This window comes from Balaenoptera borealis (assembly GCF_965194805.1).
Source record: "Balaenoptera borealis genome assembly, chromosome: 9".
In the NCBI taxonomy this organism is placed as follows: domain Eukaryota; kingdom Metazoa; phylum Chordata; class Mammalia; order Artiodactyla; family Balaenopteridae; genus Balaenoptera; species Balaenoptera borealis.
This window is the reverse complement of record NC_138873.1, coordinates 107,410,803-107,432,793: the sequence shown is the minus strand read 5'-3', so window position 1 is coordinate 107,432,793 and position 21,991 is coordinate 107,410,803. Positions and strand designations below refer to the sequence as shown.

The 21,991-nt window shown below is 37.8% G+C and overlaps 1 protein-coding gene across 3 annotated transcripts in view; it reads right to left on the bottom strand.

Annotated features, from left to right (window-relative positions):
• ADGRB3 (adhesion G protein-coupled receptor B3) overlaps positions 1-21,991 on the bottom strand; it is a 790,409-nt gene that overhangs the window by 365,884 nt on the left and 402,534 nt on the right. For all 3 annotated transcript variants that reach the window (XM_082405028.1, XM_082405030.1, XM_082405029.1), the window contains 2 exons: positions 3,664-3,813; positions 2,750-2,825 (listed from right to left, as the gene is read on the bottom strand). In XM_082405028.1, coding sequence (XP_082261154.1) covers positions 2,750-2,825; positions 3,664-3,813 — 226 coding nt within the window. The remainder of the gene's footprint in view (positions 1-2,749; positions 2,826-3,663; positions 3,814-21,991) is intronic.

Below are 21,991 nucleotides of genomic sequence, written 5' to 3'. Positions count from 1 at the left end.
AGGATTGTTGCTTAGTAAATGTTTGTTAAGTGACTATAAAACAAAGACATCACCCTTGTCTTTTGAAAGGCTTATTCTACTCACTAAACTTTCTGGAACAACTTTTTGAAAAGGAAAAAAAAAACAAAAAAAGAAGCCGAGATTGCTTAGTGGTTACCTTATTTTACAGTATGAAATAAAAGAAAATGAGAAGTAAATGCTAATATTTCACTTTTCAAAGAGTGCTTAAACAAACTTTTCATCCTGAGCATTCTATTGTCATTATTTCTAATGAATCCAAAGGTGTTGTTTGTTTTCCTATAGTCATTTACCTAATTATACTTAGAAAGTGTGAGTGGGTATACATATTCATAATTCTTATTCAAATTCTTATACAAAGGTTATTAAGAACTTCAAGCTAAAAAAATATGTCAGAACGCCACAACCCTACAATTTTACTGAAATAAAGGCAGGGAATTTTTGAAGTTAAAAAGAACCTTTGAGTCCAACCCCACGATTTATAAAGTCAGTGACTTGCCCAAAGGCTAATCTGCATCTGCCTGTGTCCCAGGTAGTACTAGGGGGTGAAGTTCTGGACTTTTCCCAGTTTACCCATTCAACCACCTACAATGTTGTCATTAGTCCACCCACAAGTGACCACTACCTCTGTAATAATTTCAAAAATGTTGAAACACTTTTTTTTACAAAAAGGCTGATATCCCTAGATAAATTTCCAATTCCCTTGACTATATAGATTTATGAAACTTGGAATAATCTGACTTTGTGTAGGTGAGTGAGTTCTATGGTGTTATTCAAAATAAGATTAGTCATAATGAAACTCTGTTAAACATGTAGCAAGGAAACTAATTCACAATCTACAACATTTCATGTTGAATATTTTATTTGTATTCACTATGTCCCTCTGCAGCAAACAGAATGAATGTTGCATATAAAGGTGCTTCTATTTTGAAGTTGAACTGAAGGCAGATGATGACTGAGTGACTGAACAAGTTTATAAATTTCTTGTTATGTTAAATTGAAATTAAAACCCAAGTCATCAGATTGTGAGTTAGTGCCTAGTGTAGAATTCCTGCAAGATTAGCTTTACGCAAACGAACTCCCAGTGGAAATAAGGGTCTGACTTTGAGTATCCGGGTACTTTTTTTTTTTTTAATTACTTAATTATTTATTTATTTATGGCTGCGTTGGGTCTTCATTGCTGCGTGCGGGCTTTCTCTAGTTGCGGCAAGCGGGGGCTACTCTTCATTGCGGTGCGTGGGCCTCTCATCGCGGTGGCTTCTCTTGTTGCGGAGCACGGGCTCTAGGTGTGCTGGCTTCAGTAGCTGTGGCACATGGGCTCAGTAGTTGTGGCGCACGGGCTTAGTTGCCCCACAGCATGTGGGATCTTCCCGGACCAAGGATGGAACCCGTGTCCCCTGCATTGGCAGGCGGATTCTTAACCAACTGTGCCACCAGCGAAGTCCTTATCTGGGTACTTTTAACTTTAGCACATTTCCCCTCAAATAAACATACACAGCAATAGAGTTGGTGTAACTATAAATCAATTTTAGCTGTGAGTAATCGTACAGACCAATGTGTTTTAATAAAACCCATGGCAAAGTTGAGAGTAAATATATTAGCTTTGAAAATCTGTTAGTAGAACAAAACCAAACACAAACCTATTCAAATTCAGGAACCCCAAATTCCATCCAGAGAGGAAGGGCGTTAAAGAAAGCTAGATTTCCCAGAGTTGTCTCTGTGGTCAAAACATCCCTCTGGATGATTCACAGACTATAATAATAATTCGCCGCACATAGATTTTCTCCAAATAATCGTGTCTAACTGCAGCTGTTATTGCTTCCTTGGGAGACCTTTTCCTGCTGGACTGAACTCTAATTGTTTTTATTTATTAGACCATTTGTTAGGCCCCTGGTATAACTGTACACATCATTCGCAGTCTCTCCTCTTGAAAAACTTAAAGCTTTATTCATGAGGCTGTGGGTACGTGCTCACGGCCGTGTGGCTGTATTTAACTAAAATACAACTTTGTCTCAGTCCTCCACAGTGAGGTGGGGTGGAGGAAACAGGTCACCAAGAGTGAGAACAGCACCATCCAGAGAGATGCGTATCATGTTTTCTGTACAATCTGGTAAAATAGTTAAGACGGCAGAGCAAATAAATTAATGTCGGTAGAATTACTATCTGTAATTGTTTCTTTTTAATGTCTGGGAGGAAAGAAATCAATGGATTTCTTCCAAAATTCGTCCTCTAATTGAACAACAACATTTTTCTTAATGTAACTGTAATTGAATATTTATCTAGAGGCAAATTGAGATCTTGTGCAGATGAACAAAACCAAGTATTCCCCGCCATCATGACACTCCTTTAATTTCATGTAATGCTGACGAACAGTACAAGTAAGTACAAATAAAGGGAGAAGATAGATTCATTTTAAAATGATCCATTCTATTAATAGAGCCTTGAGGTTTTCTTTTTCTTACTTTTTTTCCCTTGGTCTTAAGGCAAGTCATGATTAGTTACAAAAGAATTACACAGCTATAATCAGGAACCAAAATTGTCTTTCCTAGTTGTTTTGCAATGCACAATATGCTAATAAGCTGTTCATTAAATGGGTATTTTCTATTTCATTTAAGAAAAAAAAGCCCTTTGTATTACCAAACTTTGTTTGACTGTTTTCATAGAATGAGCTAGAATCATATATTTGGAATCATTTACAGAGATTACAACAGCTTATTACTTTGTAGCTTACCTCAGAGTGGGCAAAATTAGATCTAAGTTTTTGTACAGGACTGCTCCAAGAACAAAGACTGATGATTCATCTAATTCTAGAAAGAATAAAATTTAAAAATATTAGCAAAACAGCAAGAAAAATACTGTGTCTTATAAAACCTTAATCTCCTAATTACAAGGGGATTCCAGTATCTGCTGATGCAAAGCCAGGTATAAGAAATGCCTTCTTAACTGTGCCGGGCAAGTGAGCCCACACACTGCATGCATTAATTGTAGCTCCAGAAGATGTACTTTCAGTGGTTTTGTGTCATGAAGTAACTTTCCTGCAGGCTGAGACAAGAAGCGGCTGTAGTTACGGCTAAGGAGTTTAAATTCCCAATGATATGGGGGAGAGCCAATTCTCTTTTGGAGCTCTCAGTTAAAATGTCAAAATTTCCAACGTAAGAATTAAGACCACAATGTCACTCTTGAAAAGGGCCATTAAATTTTAGAGGCTACCGAAGATGTGCTTAAAACTTAATTTTTTGTTAGATTTGTTTTTAGATACCAACTTTTTTTTAAAAAAGTGAGGCAGAAACAATTATTTTGCATGGAATGGAAAATCCAACACATTTCAATACCGAAACTTAAAATCTTAGGCCAAGTGCTTTACACTGGGATGAGACTGCCAGCACTGAAATTTGACCCTGACAAGCTCGGGTCTATAATTTGCACTTGTATTTTTTTTTTTTTTTTCATTTTAATAGATCCTTTCCTCAAGTAAATTCAGATTTAAAGCCCAAATTAGGTTTTCTATAGTTACAAAATGAGTTTAGAGTCGTGATTGCAGACTGTTTCCTGAATTGCTTAATACATGGGAATTTATGCCAAGTGTATTATTAAATTGAACTTATAAATTTTTTGTTCGAGGCTTAAATTATTTCACATATTTACCTTTTGATGATACGGGGGTAAAGATGCTCTTTGGAATGACCACCCTGTCTTCTGAGTTTCTTGCCCAGTCAACCATGCCCTTCCGTCCTTTCATTGGGAAGTTGATGTCTGTTAGAACAGAGGCTGCAGGAAGCTTCTGAATGCTAGCCACTGTGAAGAAAGAAGTAATGATGTCAACTAAAATATTTCAGTGCTATCAAAATTGATCAAATTAAACCTTGCAGTATATTAAGAATAAAATTTCCAGTCCTAATTGTATTTATCAGAGCTATAAAACATGCTGATTCCTTCAAATTAGAGGATATTCATTAGGGCTGCTGACTTTTCCTTATTAATTTGGTTTCTGTTGCTTTCAGCAGGCATCATACAGTGACGGTCAGCGGCTGGGTGGACAGTTTCACGAGCACGGACAGGTGCGGTCATCCCCGTTGTTCATGATTGGCCTCCATTCCCATTGTTAGAATCCCCTACTGTATTTTTGTTAAATATTTTGATTAACACACCTGATTCACAGACTGACATTTTCATTTAACTCTGAACTTTGTCTTCAGAGCAAGTTTTCTGCACCTACCTCTGAACACTATCTTTGGAACAAATATTTCCTGGATGAGATGGGATACCACGAAGACATGAAAAACAAACACATTGCTCTGGGAGACAGACCGTCAGGATTCAAATAATGAAGCACTAAAAATGCCATAACCACAGAGGCAGTATAATATGCAGAAGTGTTTAACGAATAGGACAGTAATAACAAACGATTCTTAAAATGCACACCCACAATTGAAAATAACAAATGTGTATATGTGAATGGAGAATTCTGTCTTTACTCACAGTAAGTATTTTAATATATATTGAGAAAATTAATGAATAATATGTTTGGTTATGCCTGAATATATTTTTATTATATATATTGTATATATACACTCACATACACATCTATATGTAACTACATATAACAAAACTATGATAGTAAACACTCAAGCACTTATTGAGTGCACAGAGTTTCAATTAAGAAATGTAATCTGTAGAGCTTTTACATAGGTCCACACTTGTTCCACATTAAAGTTTCAGGTGTTCCCTGGAAGATTTAAATGGAAATATGATGAGGAAACTCTAAAAGCTATCCCAATAAGAAAGGTGAAGTAAGAAACCATTAGACGCCTCATAAGTGGATTTCATTCAAAAGAAACTTGTAATTAAAACAAGAGAGGATGAAAACTAAGAATTTAACAATATTAGTTGTATAAATCTATTACCGTACCACAGGCTTAGTTGCAAATTAAACTGGTAATGTATTACTATATTTTATTAAAGCTCTTTCAGGCAATTATACACATCCATTTTCAGCATAGGATAGAATTTCATTTGGCCTATAATTTGACATAATAAGCTTAAAAAAGGATTTTGTAACTAAATGTTGAAGGAAAGAGGGTGCTGGGTAACTCATAAATTATTATGGATGTGAAAGGCTGTTTTTGGACCACATCTCTAATTCTTTTAGTTTCTTTAATAATTTGAACAATATAGTCTTGATTGTCCAGAAATAACCCAGTTCATGTGTCCTAAAGGGTCCAAAGCCTCCAGTGCATACAGATGGACAGATCAGCACATTAGTAGCATGCTTTTTCTTAAGGGCCCTACAAGCTTTATCCAATATGCAAAACTAAGTTCATCTACTTCCAAATTCCTTGACTCTAACTTTGGTTGTCTTGGTGTTTAGAGGAAATTTATTTCACCTCTCTGCTCTAAAAACTGATGAAAAGAAATGAAGGTTTTTCTGATTTCTGGTTTCTACTATAAAGGAAAACAAACAAGAGATAAACTGTTGGATCTTGAGGTCTAATAATTCCTCTGTTTCTATATACATTGGATAGAAAACAAAAATAAATAAACAAACAAAAGGAATAAATAACATATGGAGGAAGCTTATTCTGTACCAATTATATATCACTTTATCCTGAATAAATGCTGGTCTAATACCTTATTCTTAAAAATATAAAAATGAGATAATTATACATGCATGTATCTCACATTATGAAATGCATTCATTCTTCAGTTGGAGGTACATTGGGTATTAAATGATGACTATATAGATTAGATCGACTTTTGAGTCTAGACTAAAGGAATATAAAAATCAATTAGGATCACTAACTTCTGCAAGAAGTCCTTTAAGTTGCATAGTATTGAGCATCAGAAGGATATAAAAACAAACATGTATTCATTAATTTTAGTAGATACGTAGTCCAAAAAGTAAGATGGTATTTTCAATAAATACATTATGAAAAGGGATATGACTTCACAGACTGATAAGCTTCAAATCTAGCCTTCAAATTATCAGTATACATGTTCTTTAAAATATGCAGTATTTAAAATTGTACATCTTTACCTTAAACCTACTTAGGAAGATGCCTAAGGTGACACTGCTGTTCTTCATGACCATGCAGTAATTAATTAACATGAAAAACTATTTCCATACAGCAAAAATGATTTACAGATGACTTTTATTTTCTCCTTCTTTCAGTCCCTGTACCACACTTGGACCAATCCAATCCTCAATTCCTTCCCTTCTTCACTGAAGTTCTCCAAAACCCTCAGGCAAAATTTAAATGCAGTTAGTCTTTAGGGAACTAGGGAGCTCAAAAGAGGTAAGATTAAAAATGAATACCTTACATATATCCAGAGAAAACCATAATTCAAAAAGATACATGCACCCCAATGTTCATAGCAGCACTATTCACAATAGCCAAGACATGGAAGCAACCTAAATGTCCATCAACAGATGAATGGGTAAAGAAGATGTGATACATATATACAATGGAATATTACTCAGCCATAAAAAAGGAATGAAATAATGTCATTTGCAGCAACATGGATGGACCTAGAGATGATCATACTAAGTGAAGTAAGTCAGACAGAGAAAGAAAAATAGCTTATGATATCATTTCTATGCGGAATCTAAAAAAGTGATACAAATGAACTTATTTACAAAACAGAAATAGATTCACAGACATAGACAACAAACTGATGGTTACCAAAGAGGAAGGGGTGGGGGAGGGATAAACTAGGAAGTTGGGATTAACATATACACACTACTACATATAAAATAGTAACTAACAAGGACCTACTATATAGCACAGGGAACTAAACTCAATATATTGTAACAACTTATAAGGAAAAGAATCTGAAAACGATACAACATTATAAATCAACTATACTTCAATAAAAAAAAAGAATGCCTTAAAGTATGTCTAGAGTACATATGTGTCTAGTGCTGCCAAAGGACATCAGTGCAAAGTATGAGGGCACAATCTACGTACTTTGCTTCTGTGACAATTGTTGCATTAAAACCAATCATTGTGGGTGTTTAGATGATAGAGCGTCTTTCCTCAAAAATTGAGAAAACGTCTTTCTTACAGAAGATTAAAGTGGTTAAAAAAAAATCTCAAAGGACACAATGTCCCTGAACAAATAGGCACATCTTGAATGCTCCAAGAACTACCCTAAATTCACGGTATCGTGTTTTAATTACAACTCTAGATTTGATTTCTTATGCAATAAAAATAGGTGACTCATCATGGATAAACCTTGGAACAAACCCAGCTGACTTTCAGTTTGCATTTTTAATACTTTCATTTTGCATTTGGATATGCAGCATAAAATCTTCTGACAGCATCATGTCTGTTATTGGCCAAGCTCTCAAAGGATTGAGGTTCAGTATAGATTTTTGCTCATCAGAAAGCATAAGGGAATTTTTGCAAATGGGCCTAAAAGCACATGAGCTGTTCTTCTGCTTTTGTTTTTTGTAACCACTGAGCTCTCCTTTGGTTCATCAAAGCAGGTGGTGCTTCTAACCTGTTCCTGAGGAAAATCATGAGGTTTCAGCCCTTTGTCCCTATTAATTGAGGTCCTGGATGATGGGGACTCTTGTCCTTTTCATCCTTGTAATGTGAATGGCCCACTACAGTTGAATCAGTTGCATCATGAACAAGAAAATAAGGGATAAATTAGGAGTTTGGGATTAACATATACATACTGCTATATATAAAAAAATAGATAATCAACAAGGACCACAGGGAACTCTACTCAATATTTTGTAATAACCTATAAGGGAAAAGAATCTGAAAAAGAATATATAAGTATATATATCACTGAATCACTTTGCTGTACACCTGAAACTAACACAACATTGAAATGAACTATACTTCAATTAAAAAAAGATATAATGAGAAAAAATAAGGCATCTGGAAGGAAAATGCTAGAGAGTGAAAGTGTACGGTAAATGGTGTAGGAAACAGCAGAATGGGCAAATGAGGGCCAGCAGAGGTAGGTGGCAGTTTACCAGAGTAGGGTAAGTGTGGACTCTGGATCTGGGCCCTGGATTCAAGTCCTTGGTAGTTTAGGCTAACTATGATGTCCTAGTTTTTTAAGGCTGGTGCCAGTTCACCTCTGATATTTTGTACAATTATAATTAGCATCCCCTATCACTCTCAAAAGTCTCATTTTAGAAGATAAATTCCAAGTTCATTTTATATGTTGTGTGACACTGGGCAAATTGCCTAACATCTCTGTGTCTCAATTTCCTCCTCTGTACCATGGGAATAATAATATTATCTACCTCACTAGGATGCTGGAGGATGAAATAAGTAACTATATGCCAAGACGCGGGAGTTGGGTGCCTAACTAGCACCTGGAGCATGGGTGGTCCTATGGAAGTGTTGGCTATTCCAGTAGGTTTTCTCATAATCACTTCCAAGGGAACTTGGGAGCTACCTCATTGTATGTCCATAGTATGATAAAGTATTTGACTTTTACAACAAACATTCTGTTTTGGTTGTCCTTCAGTGACCTTAGGCATGGGATCACATAGTCAAAACTTAATGCTGACTATATTCAGATGATCAAAGGCAGGAATTGCACTTAAAATAAATAGAGATCATCCTTTAGTACTTTAATGCACCACTAGGGAGTGAATAAGCCTTCCTTTTACTCATCCCTTCCCTCTCTCCCTCCCCCCCCTCCCTCCTTTCCTTCCTTTTTTCTGATAGCTTCTGCCAGAGGCAAGAGGGTGCCTTCTCTGGTTATTTGGCTACACGAGGTCAGTTAGGTTAAAAATCTATTGGCTGCATCGTGAATGACAAATTCAATACTTCCATTGTAGCCATGGCCACAGACTGCACAGAGAACTTCAAAAGCACTACTTTTAAGCACTGACCTAAGTGCTTAATGCAGTGACTCACATTCTATAGTGAGTGGAGGGAACTTCCAAGGGAGGACCCCTAATAATCATAGGCCCTTCATCGTCGGGGGCAGATGAAGAAGAAGCTGTTTACGGGATGCCCTAAAAGCAGTCCTTCTCATTGCTTCCTTCTATTGATGTTTCCCATATATTTAAGGTTTGCATCATTTCTCATGTCTATTCAGAGGGAACAACTTACAAACGGGGTCCTGACTCACCAATATTAGAAAATTGGCCAGTTATCAAAATGGAATTGCTTGTGGAAAACATCACTCGATATTACTAGATGGTCACCTGCACAGTTTCAAAATCCTGTAAGTAAAACTTGGGAGGGAGGAAATGATGCATTGCATCAGTGTGTTAGAAAGCGACTCAACCATAATAGAAAAGAATATGAAAAAGAATGTATGTCTATGTATAACGGAATCACTTTGCTGTACAGCAGAAATTAACACAACATTGTAAATCAACTCTACCTCAATAAAATAATTAAGAAAAAAACAAAAAGGAACTCAGTTCTGCTCTTGAACCCATATCAAGCACACGGGGGCTGAGCAGAGCCTCTATGTAGTGTGACCCCCCTGGCACTTAGCAGCTTAAGAAGCCATTGTTTTCCTATGGCAATGCTGAGTGGCTTGTAAACTACTGAGGGTATTTGGGAGGGAAGGGAAGCACAGCTGATTTTATTGCACACTTGCCATGGCCTTGGCACTGTCCTTAACTGATTCAGCACATATTTATCATGTGGTTCCTCTGTGCTAGGCCCTGTTTCTAGCACAGCACTTGGCCAGATGCCTTAAACATGATACCTTATTTAATATTTAAAACAAGGCTAGGAGGTATTGGTGTTGTCAGTATCCTTATTGTTACTATCTGTACCTTCCTTTCTTAAATGAGGAAGAGGACACTTAAGTGGTGGCATTGTGATTCAAATCTCAGTTGTCTACTCAGAAGTATAGGATTTTGTACTGTGTGATGCAGTTTGATTATACTTAACACATAAACAGCAAATTTACTTCGCCTTACTGTAATATTTTTGCACTAAATATAAAAGACGGACATAGTGACTCAATTAGAGGAAATCAAACTATCTTTCTTGCCCAGCAGAAGATCAAAACTAGGCACCGGGCTTCCCTGGTGGCGCAGTGGTTGAGAATCTGCCTGCCAAGGCAGGGGACACGGGTTCGAGCCCTGGTCTGGGAAGATCCCACATGCCGCGGAGCAACTGGGCCCGTGAGCCACAACTACTGAGCACGCGCGTCTGGAGCCTGTGCTCTGCAACAAGAGAGGCCGCGATAGTGAGAGGCCCGCGCACCGCGATGAAGAGTGGCCCCCACTTGCCGCAACTAGAGAAAGCCCTCGCACAGAAACGAAGACCCGACACAGCCAAAAATAAATTAATTAATTTAAAAAAACAAAAACAAAAACAAAAAACTAGGCACCACTGAAGAGCAATGGTTATCAAAAGGGAATGCAGATATCATACATACACACACTTTAATTCGTCCATCATGATCTCCAACATCGTTTCCAGGAAACACGCAGACGTTCAAAGAGAGAGATTCTGAGTTTCTCTCCTCCCCACTCTATTTCCCCCGTTTACTCTGTCTCCTTCCCGAAGGCTGGGATTGGAGTGCTGAGGGTTGCGGGGAAAGGGCAGGCTCCCTGAGAGCAGCCTGGAGCCACCGTTTCCCAGGAAACAGAGGAGGTGGGAGGGGCGTCTGCAAGGACCAGGGTGCTGAGAGCTGAGAGCATCCATCAGTGCAGCCTCCGCCATCCCCACTACAGGGTGTGGCATCCCCACATCCTAGAGCAGCACACAGAGATTTAGCTGAGAAACGTTCTTCCCACTAGGAGTTCACAGATTTGTTTTCAGAGAAAAAGCAGGCTCCCCTGATATTTAAAAGTAGGCAAACTTGATAGGCAGTCAAGAAAGTAACCATGTGGCAAGTCAAAGATTTTTTTCAACTTGCTACTTTCCAATGACATATTATACATAGTGAAACTTTAAATAATTAACCATTTTGTCTATTCCTTTCTGGCGTCAAAATCGAAAAACTTGTGAATTATTTGTGAATTATCAGCTTCAGATTCTGTTTTTTTATCCATGAGCCGGTTTCAAAGCCTGGGATCCTCTGCAGTACAAGGCATGTTTCTTATTTCTGCTCTTGGCCTTTTGGCCAGACTTCAGTGCTCTCTACGGAGGATCTCCTCAGCTTCTTCTCAGGTCACTCCTACTCCCCAACATGTAATCCTGCTGACACACATGTTTACATGATTACATGGTACATCCCCAGGCAGACACACCACCCTTGTTCAAGCTGAACTCTCTCAACCAGGGACAGGCAAACTACAGCCTACGGTCCAGATCTGTCCTACAGATGTTTGTGGATAGTCTGCAAGCTAAAAGTGGTTTTCACATTTTTAAGTGGTTGAAAAACATCAAAAGAAGAATTGTATTTCTTGGCATGTGAAAATTAAATAAAATTCAAATCTCAGTGTCCACAAATAAAGCTTTATTGGAACACAGACACACCATTCATTCACATGAAGCCTAGGGCTGCTTTTAGGCAACAAGAGCAGAGTTTAACAGTTACAGCAGAGACTGTATGTTCCACAAACCCTGAAATATTTACTATCTGGCCCTTTACAGAAAAGGTTTGCCTACCCATGTTGCAGACATATATCGGAGAAAGTATTTTTAAATATTACAATCTTTCTTTAAAGAGAAATACATTCTAAAATATCTTATTTTCTGCACTTTTTCTGTGAACTATTGCATGTTCTTTCTGATGGCCTTTTTCTTTCTACGGTATGTAAAGTTTAATGAGGGAAATTTAACCTGATTATACCAATTTTCTTTCAGGTTTTAAAAAGGGTATGTCACTGATAAATTTTCATCTTCTCTACACAAGTAGTTCATGATTTCATTCCTCACACAAATACAAAACAAAATGTGATATGCAAATCAATTTTGCATGTATACCTGAATGGTAAAACCAAATCAATAAAGAAAATGCTTTAGGAAGTAAACTCTCCCTCTTCTCCCAACCAGTGAAATGAAGAACAGTATTCCTGTCCTTCCTTCCTAGAGGAAGGACCTTTAGATGATAATAAACCAAGTAAAAACAAATGAGAGCGTTTGTGTATGCAGCATTGTGTGTGTGCGTGTGTGTGTGATGTATTGTTTTGATATCTATGGGTATTCAAACCTTACCAGGGGAGTGAGGCAGGAACCTGTGAGAAGTCAAGCACCCATGCAGTCAGGAAACAACAACCGAAGTCAACAATCCCAGGGCTTCCCGAGATAGTGATCATCAATCCCCAGAAGAGTACTGGCAATGCCAAGTGCTACGACTTGACAAGAGGATGATCACTGTAGACTCAAGAGTTCTGTCTGGAAATTCATTCATCCAGCAAACTTCTATTGATCCCTGAGAGTGTTGCAAGCAGGGTCTTACCACTGAGGACCTAGCAAGTGAGCAAGAGACACAAAGTCTTTGTCCTTAATGAGCTTGCAGTCTAGTGGGGGAATGCACACAGTTCGTTAGTGAAGAAACAATTCAGATGATTCAAGGTTGTGACAGGTGGCATGAAAGAAATAACTGATGAGATGGCACGCGGTCAGTCGGCCAAGGAAGGCCTCTCTGAAGAGGGAGAATGTGGGCTGTGGTTTGACAGCTGAGTATAAGTTAGGGGAAGAAGAAAGAGCCTGTGCAGACCCAGGGCCTGGAAAAGGGCTGTGATGTTCCAGAAGTATCAGAATAGCAGTGTCTGGGTATGAGGTGAGGGAACTTACTGCACCCTAGAAAAAGAGTAATGTTTTTAATAGAGCATGAAGGTTTAGGTAGAGAAGCAGTCAAACAAAGGGCTGGAAATGACACTTTAGGCTAAGTGATCTGAGATCTAGAGCATGATCAAATTTAGAACTTAGAGATGTAAACTGGTTGTCTTCTAATTAGAAGTAATGTAAACAACGAGGCCCTACTGTAGAGCACAGAGAACTATATTCAGTATCCTGGGATAAACCACAATGGAAAAGAATATGGAAGAAGTTGTATACATACACTGAGTCACGTGTCTGTAAAGCAGAAATTAACACAACATTGTAAATCAATTATACGTGAATAAAATACATTTTTTAAAAAAGAAGTAATAGTTGATAATGTGGACATGGATAAGTTTCCCCCAAAAGAGAGAATACAATGGACAGATTCATTCATTCAACAAATATCAATTGAGTACCTATCACATGCCAAGCACAGTTGTGGGCACTGGAAATACACCAGTGAACAAAACAGTTAAAGTCCTTGCCCTCATGGGACCAGCATGGTATCTGAGGAGAGACAGGGGACAAACAAACAGAGCTAGATCGAATGTCAGTAACAGTAAATGATCTGCTAGAGAACGGTGAGTGGGGTCGGGGACCTTCACTAAATAGTGGAAGCTTCTTTGGTCGGCTGGCCTCCGTGCAGACACCTGCAGAAGAGACATAGTGAGCTGTGTAGACATCAAGAAAATGAGAGAAAAGAGGCTGAGAAGTGTAGTTTAGGAGAGATTCACTTTTAGAGGGTAAAGAGAAATAATCAGGGAAAGACACCAAAAAAAAAAAAATGGAGAGATAAAAAGATAAACCACAATAGTAAACTAACTGTGAAACAGAAAGATGTATTTTAATAATGCCAGAGTGGCTTTACAAGAAGTCAAAGGCTTTATAAAAATTATGGAAAAGGGCCACTGGTTTAGAAAAAGGAAAACCATACTCTAAAATTAGGTTCTGGCCATGCTCTACTGCAGAGTTGGTAAACTTCCTATAAAGGGCCAAAAAGTAAATATTTTCAGCTTTGAGGGCCACCGAGTCTGCTAGGAGGACCTGGAAGCCACCCCAGACAATTCATAACTGAATGGTCATGCAAGAAAATGTGGTATTTAATCATAGAAGAACAATTATCTGATGTGACCAATATTGTGGTTCTCTAGTTCAACAAACATTTTTTGGGAAAAAACTCTTGATTTCCTGCCACCAAGGCACTTCTCCTCCATCTTCCTAGAAGGTGCCACCAGGTACTCAGATGTTTGAACCAAAAACGCAAGGGTTGTCCTGGTTTTCCTGCATCTCCTACAACCATCCATCAACACCATGCTTCTTCCCTCTGTCTCCTTTCCAGATCCTTCTGGAAGCCTCCAGTATCTCTCACCTGAGCTAATTCAAGGGCTGCCTGACAGGCTTCCTTGATTCCAGTCTTGTTCCTTCAAGTCCTTCTCTCAGAAACCAGCGTTAACTTTTAAAAATGTAAATCACACCATGTTGTTCTCTTACTTGAAAGAATTCAGTGGCCCATCAGTGCTTTTAGAGTAAAATCCAAATCCACACGAGGGCCTCCCAGGCTCCGCATGGCTGGCGCCTGCCTGTCTGTGGGTCACGACCAAACCACCGTCCTGCTCGCTGCCCCTGGTCTTTCCTCTCCACCACAGGGCTCTTCCTCTCTAACTAGAATATTCTTTTCTACTCTTATCCTCGAGTGTCTGCTAAATTGTTTTTTCCTTAGCTTGGTCTGTCTGAACCGCCCAATCTAAAGAAGTTCATCTCCCTCATTCCTCTCTATTATATCACCTGTTTATTTTCTTTATGGCTCTATATTCATAGGTAAATATTATCCAGCTTTATGTTGATTTATTATCAGCCTCACACACTGCACTATAAGCTCCAAAAGGAAAGGAATTCTCCCTATTTACTGATATGTACTAGGGTCCTAACATCTAGTAGGTTTGACACAGCTCCTTGTAAATTTTTGTAATGAATGAGGTTTTCCAAAGGCTCACTAGCAAGCACTGGGGTTTAATGTGATATCTTTGAGCCCTGAAGACAAAGACACTTGGTTTTCCAATTACATTGTGATCTTTGGCAAGTCATTTAACTGCATTTTACCTTGACCATCTGTAGAAAATCAATAGCCTTTCATGAGGATTAAGCCAAAGACAGCTCATTTCTTACACACAGTAGGACTTGATATATGTCAGTTTCCTTTTATCCTTCACCTCAACCATTCTCCGCCTTGTAAAAAACACCGTGGAAGATCCAAAATTTAAAAAGAAAAAAATCCTTGCATAGAAAGAAACTACAATCTGGTGAGACACCTGTTTAACACAAATATCTTCAGTATGGGTCGAACGGGTATAAGAACTCTTCTTCTGAACTCCAAACCTGCCTACTTCAACTCTTCAATGGTATGTCTCCAGGCATCTCCAGTGTAGCATCTCTGGAGCTTAACTCTTGATTTCCACCCACTCTTCATCAAAATATTCTTTCCCTTAGCAGCCTTTTCCATCTCTAACAGGGTACCTCCACCTACCCTTTTCTCAGGACACTAAACAGTAAGTTATCCTCCATATTCACCTGCCAGAAGGCCATTCATCACTGTGGTCACTGTTTCTCTTCCAAAACATAACTCAAACTTGGCCCCTTATGTCCTCCTTGATGGCCACCCAAGAATCCACCAAGACATGGAAACAATCTAAATATCCATCAACAGAGGAATGGATAAAAAAGATGTGGTACATATATACAATGGAATACTACTCAGCCATGAAAAAGAATGAAATAATGCCATTTGCAGCAACATGGATGAACCTAGAGATTATCATACTAGGTGAAGTAAGTCAGACAGACAAATATCGTAGGATGTCACTCATACATGGAATCTAAAAAATGATACAAGTGAACTTATTAACAAAACAGAAACAGACTTGCAGATATTGAAAACAAACTTATGGTTACCAAAGTGGAAACATGGAGGGGAGGGATAAATCATGAGCTTGGGATGAACACACACACACTACTCTATATAAGATAGCTAACCAACAACAACAAAAAGAATGACTGGGGCTTCCCTGGTGGCGCAGTGGTTGAGAGCCTGCCTGCCAATGCAGGGGACACGGGTTCGAGCCCTGGTCTGGGAAGATCCCACATGCCGCGGAGCAACTGGGCCCGTGAGCCGCAACTACTGAGCCTGCGCGTCTGGAGCCTGTGCTCCGCAACGGGAGAGGCCGCAACAGTGAGAGGCCCGCGCACCGCGATGAAGAGTGGCCTCTGCTCGCCGGAACTGGAGAAAGCCCTCGCAAAGAAACGAAGACCTGACACACCCAAAATTAAATAAATAAATAAATTAATTAAAAAAAAAAAAGAATGACTGTTGGGAGGAAAATGAATACAGGAGCTCTATATTTGTGAACATCCTTTCTTTCCCCTCAAGCTCAGAAAACAGTTTTGGTCTTTGGATCATAAAACCAAACAACCCAAAATAATCCCCAAATAACAATTACTCTTCCTCACTACACACATGCACGCACAAACACATAAAAACACACACTCTAAGACTGAGTGCTCTATTTCACTACAAAAATTTATATGTCATTAAAAAGGGCACACAAACCAATTACAACTTTGCCTATGTAGTCTAAAGTGTACTGCTCAATAATATACTTACTTTGCTGTTAAGAAATTGATATTTTAGAAGTAAACATTACATATTTCTAATCTACTAGGATACTTTTTGAAATATTATGGATTCTTGGAATAAATTTTAAAGATGATAGAGATTATCCTCTTTAGTAAAAACATTATTACATTTTAGGGAAGGCAAAGAAAAAATTGAAGGAGTTAGGGAAAGTTAAAAGAGAATTAATCAGGCAATGAGTTTGGGGAAAGCAAAAGGAGACTGCCTAGAAAAAAGGAGAGGACAATTAAGGCTCTCAAATAATGAAGACAAGATTCTTCAAAAGGAGGAAGGTTCATACTTCAAAAAGTAATAAAGTAGCCCAAATGGATATTGAAGTTGACCATTAAAACGTTTTGTAGTGGCAAAGGAAACATTTCAGTATCTTCGTCCCAACTATATCCCCCTGTATTCCTACTGCACTTTAGAGCCCTTTTAATAATTTCAGCGTATCAAGCTTTATTTGATATCAGAATATATATTTGGATATATGAACTTTTATCCAATGTAAATCATTCCTGTATGAACTGTTCAGTCCCTACGAATATAAAATCCTATTTTGTAGTTATCAGCTGCAACTTGAATAAAATTACTGTCCAGCATATAAGGTTATGTGACCATTACAGCCTGTTATTATTGGGTTTTCAATTCAGTTTAACTTTTATTAAAAAGTATCTTCATTCTCTGATGTAACTTTAAAGGAAAAAACATGAATTTTCCCCTAAGCCCATAGTATGAATTTTAATGGTATCTAAAAGAACTGCATTTTGGTTGATAAATATTTTAGGACATATACACAAGGGCACACTCATTCACACCTGCTCTCTCGTATTCATATGCCACCGACCAAAACAGAAGATAAAATTAAAGAAAACACATTAAACTAACCACATAAGTCATTAGTTACATTTCTAAAGTTAAAGTTCTTCACATGAAAAATTTACGTGGGCAACAAACGCAGAAAAATATTCTGGACTATGCAAAAGACATTATTTAAGGACAAAAGAGAACTAATTCATTTATGAATTCATGAGGATTTAGCACTACAGAATTATTTAATGCATCTATAGAGACAGTTGATACAATTTTGCAGGTGATGGATTACGTGTTAAGGGGCAGAAATTATAAAATTAAAGCCGAAAAAATTCTTCTGTATAAATCATTCAGGAGAGCTAGGATTTGACTAATGACAAATAAATACATGGAAGAGAGGAGCTTCTTAATATAGCAAAGTACAAGTACCAATGAAATGTTTTTGGGTCATTTGTGTCATTACACTACAGAAGACAACTGCATAACAAACTATCTCCAAACAGACAGGCATGGCACCAGTGGTTTTCCAGATTTAGTTACAGTATCTACCTAGAAGTCTGGGATCCTGGCTGCTTTGTTAAATAAACAGTAAGTGTACTATTGAGATTAAGAATAACGACAACAACCAAAAGCTTAGGGTCTTAAATTTAGGTAGCAACTTTGGAAGCTCCCTGGAGGAGCAGACTGTGAATATGGGGATGGAGTGACCTGACCAAAGTCACATACCCTATCAGTAGCAGAGCCCATATCTGGCCCTACATTTGTCCACTATCAATTACTGAGGGCCTATTACATGCCAGATGATGTGTATATCTTTAATCTTTACAATAACACTTCAGGAAAGATATCATTACCTCTACTTTAGAAAGGAGCACACTGAGGGATTTAGAGATGAAATAATCTGCAGAAGGTCAGTTAGTTGTGATATAGCCAAGGTTTGCAGCCATTTGGGCTCGAAAGCCAGCGTGTTTTCTTGGATACAAAACAGCATCCCCGCTTCCACTGTGTAAAAGAGTATCAGTCTTTAACTTTAATCTGGGTCAGAGTTTTCTGTCAAATTCAGATGAGAACCTTTTTTTTTTTTGGAATTCAGTGAAGGAAACAATGGAGAAGAGGAACAATTTAGCACAGAATTCTTGGTCTAACCAAATAAAATAAGACATTTGAAAAGGTGAAACTATAAAAAGGAAAAAAATGAAAAAATTGTTAAAAGGGAATCAGTACTTCTTTTCACTGGTTATTGTTGTAGAGGCAAAGTGCTATTGCCATAGAGATAAGCAATTATTGCCATAGAGACAGTTAAAATGGGACTGTATTTCATATTCACACAAACTCATGGCAACATCCTTCTAATACAGTTGAACAGCAAAATCAGAAAGATGGCCTGCTGTGTGACAATTTTAGTGATTCCAAATCCTTATGGCATAAACCAATAGAGACCAGACATGTTATTTTATAACAATCAAATGTTGTGTTTAGTTGGCTTTAGGTTTTATGTTCCTATTCTAGTCTATAAGTGTGAGTCTATTAGATTCCGAAGGAACTGGTTCAAAGAGAAGAATGAAGTCAGACTGGGAAGACCTATCCTTCCAGCATCTTTTAGAGGCAGTGTCTGCAGGGAACTAGGAAGCCATCCACTTTCCAACATGGCCCTGTGCTAATCCCACCTCTGAAAGCCTTTCCCTGATGGGAATCCTCCTCTTGATCCCCAGCTGATGGACTGAGGCAAAGCACTGATTCCTTTAGGCAAAGCTCTTCACAGCTTCCTGAGGGCACAAAAATCACAGTAACTTCTCTGCAGAAACTCATGTTCTTTATAGAGAATAGTTAAAACTCAAATCCAAAATGTGTGTGGTTAGGTCTAGGTGTCAAGGTGTGTGAAACCCAAGAATTCTGTCTGCATTCTCACCAGAAATCTTAATTTTTGAAATTGTGGTTTTCTATCTCAGGACAGCTTCCACAATTCATGTCCCATACACCAAGATGTAGCCCTAAGACATACCTCTTCACCGTCTCTGTAACACACATGTCATCCTTTAGGCTTTAAACTCTTCCTCCTTAGATATGCACAGCTATGCTAGAAGCCAGCTTGGCCTCTGCTTTTCCTGTTCCTGCTTCTATGCTGTTGAGCATCATTGTGACAGTGTATGTTGTACATTTCCTACTGAGGTTTGTGTGACCTCATTAGGTTACTTCAGACCATGAGCATTTTCCCTGTAAATATAAAATCCAACAGAAATGATGGGCCTAGGCCAAAGATTTGGTCTTTACCTAGGCATTCTCCCCCAGACAGTTACTGAAGGGATGGAGAACGAATGAATGACAAATAAGTTCACAAAATTTTCACTGGCCAAGATATGTTATAAAAGATTCAGAAAAAAACATCATTCAGGCATCTAAAGGTTAACCCTCATTTTACTTTGATGCAGAAATACAGAATACATGAGTAAGATTTCCCTAGAGTCATATCAAAAGCTACAGTGAAGTTCTTTATATGACAGAAGTAGGTTAGCGTGTGGTTGGCTGAGCAAGATAATGAAACAAATCTTTAACTTTCAATTACTAAGATGCAAAGGGATAAAAATGCGTCCACTCTGAATGGAAAGCACTGATGAGAACACATCGCGTGGGTGTCCTTAACGCTCTGGCAGCAAGGTTGTATCTTGAGTATTTGTGAAAGCGTTAATTTGGGAAACACTCTATAATACAAGGGATGCTTTACCAAAGCTTTTCTTGGAAAGCCTGAGGAATAAAAGTAGAAACAAACAAATAAAAACATTTTCCTATGCATTGTACTCAAATGGCACTTCTGAAAAGGGTTTCTTAGAATAACAGTCACTGTCTGATTCTAAGGAATTTTCATTAAATGGATACTCAGATGATGTACACATAAAGTACTATAAGAAAGGAGGCATGCCAAGTAGCAACATGTAGACTCTCTATTATTTCTTTTTTAATATATATTCTTTTTCATATTTTTTGGGGGCAGGGGAGGGATGGATTGGGAGTTTGGGATTAGCAGATTTAAACTAGTATATATAGAATGAATAAACAACAAGGTCCTACTGTATAGCACAGGGAACTATATTCAACCTCCTGTAATAAACCATAATGGAAAAGACTCTATTCTTTCTTAACAGTAAATTAAACCAGGGTAAAGAAGTAAAAACTATTCAAGATCCAGAGACCATGTGAGAGATTCACAGCAGAGCAGTAGATAGGATTAGAGCTAGCAGTTGGCAGAGTACAGGGGCACTAGAGGGAAAGTTTAGGGCATCTAGGTTACTCAAAATGAGAAAGAACAGCTATTAACAATGTTTTCTAGTTCAAGTTTTTTCATGAACAAGAAGTACTATTTAATAATGACTCCATGAATAATTGTGTCCTTGAGTGTGGCTGTATAAAGCAGATTAGATAGATAAACCTGGAACTATGTAACTATGTAACAATTATGTAACTATGTAACCATTATTATATGTAACTATGTAACTATTATGTAACTATTTTTACCCCAGTTACTTTCTAAAAGAACACAGACCTACTGTTAATTTGAAACACTATGACATGATGAGGGTTTTCCATGTTGAGGTCCAGGGTTGTAATTATGTAAGTATTACTAGTAGAAATAACATTTTTTTAAATTGGAGAGATAAAGGTTTGCAAAGACCTTTGCAAAGATCTTTGCAACTTGGATAATAAACTTTTATTTATTATTTATTTTCAAAAAAAAACTAAAAAAATACAAAATAGTTTTAAGTAAGATGAAGCTGACAAGTTTATGGCTGGACTTAGTTGATCCATAGTGTTCTTCCATTCTTGAGGTCCCAGGACTTTATAAATAGAAGAAAAAATACAAAAATGGTAGGAAAGGTAGAATTTATTTCATGTGTTAACTGGCAGCTCAATCTGTCAGCTTTAAAAAAGTCATTTTAATGAACAATTTCATTCTAGCTTTTGACCAAGGATTCAGAGGGTGTAATGATGACAGAATGCTCATGGCTTCAAAGGATAGAATTGCTTAAACTGCAAGAGCAAGTATTTGTGTTGGACTCAGGAACAAGACTACATAAAAAAGAAACAGCATGGTGACTATAATCAACAACTGTCTATTATATATTTGAAAGTTGCTAAGAGAGCAGATATTAAAAATTCTCACCCAAGAAAAAAAATTGTACCTATGTGTGGTGATGAACGTTAACTAAAGTGATTATGTTAATCATTTCACAATATATACATATATCAAATCATTATGTTGTATACCTAAAACTGATGCAATGTTATATGTCAATTATATCTCGATGAAAATACTTTAAGGAAAAAATAAACCAAAGAGATTGCTTTGGATCCTAAATTTTAGAGACATTTAAACGGCCACCAAAGGAGGTTTATGACATTTGTTTATAGTATAGAGATTTGGAAATTAACCTCTCTTGTTTTTGTAGTTGGGTTCTTGGAGATGTAGTGGAAACATTCCCTTGACAATCTCTTTCTTGCACACCCTATTTCTAGCCATCATTAAACTCGGTCAGACGTACCATTAAAATACCTCCAGCATCTGGTCTCTTCCCACTATTTCCCCTGGAATCTGGTCCAAAGCACAGAGCTCTCTCGCCTGGCCTATTGCCATAATTACCCTCCCGTCGCCCTGTATGCACTCATACCCCCGACAGTCCATAGTCAGAATGGTCCTTTCAGGACATATACCAGATCCGGTTGCTTTTCTGCTCAAATCCTTGAGTGGTTTTGCATCTCGTTCAGAGACCTACAGTCAAACGCCCTC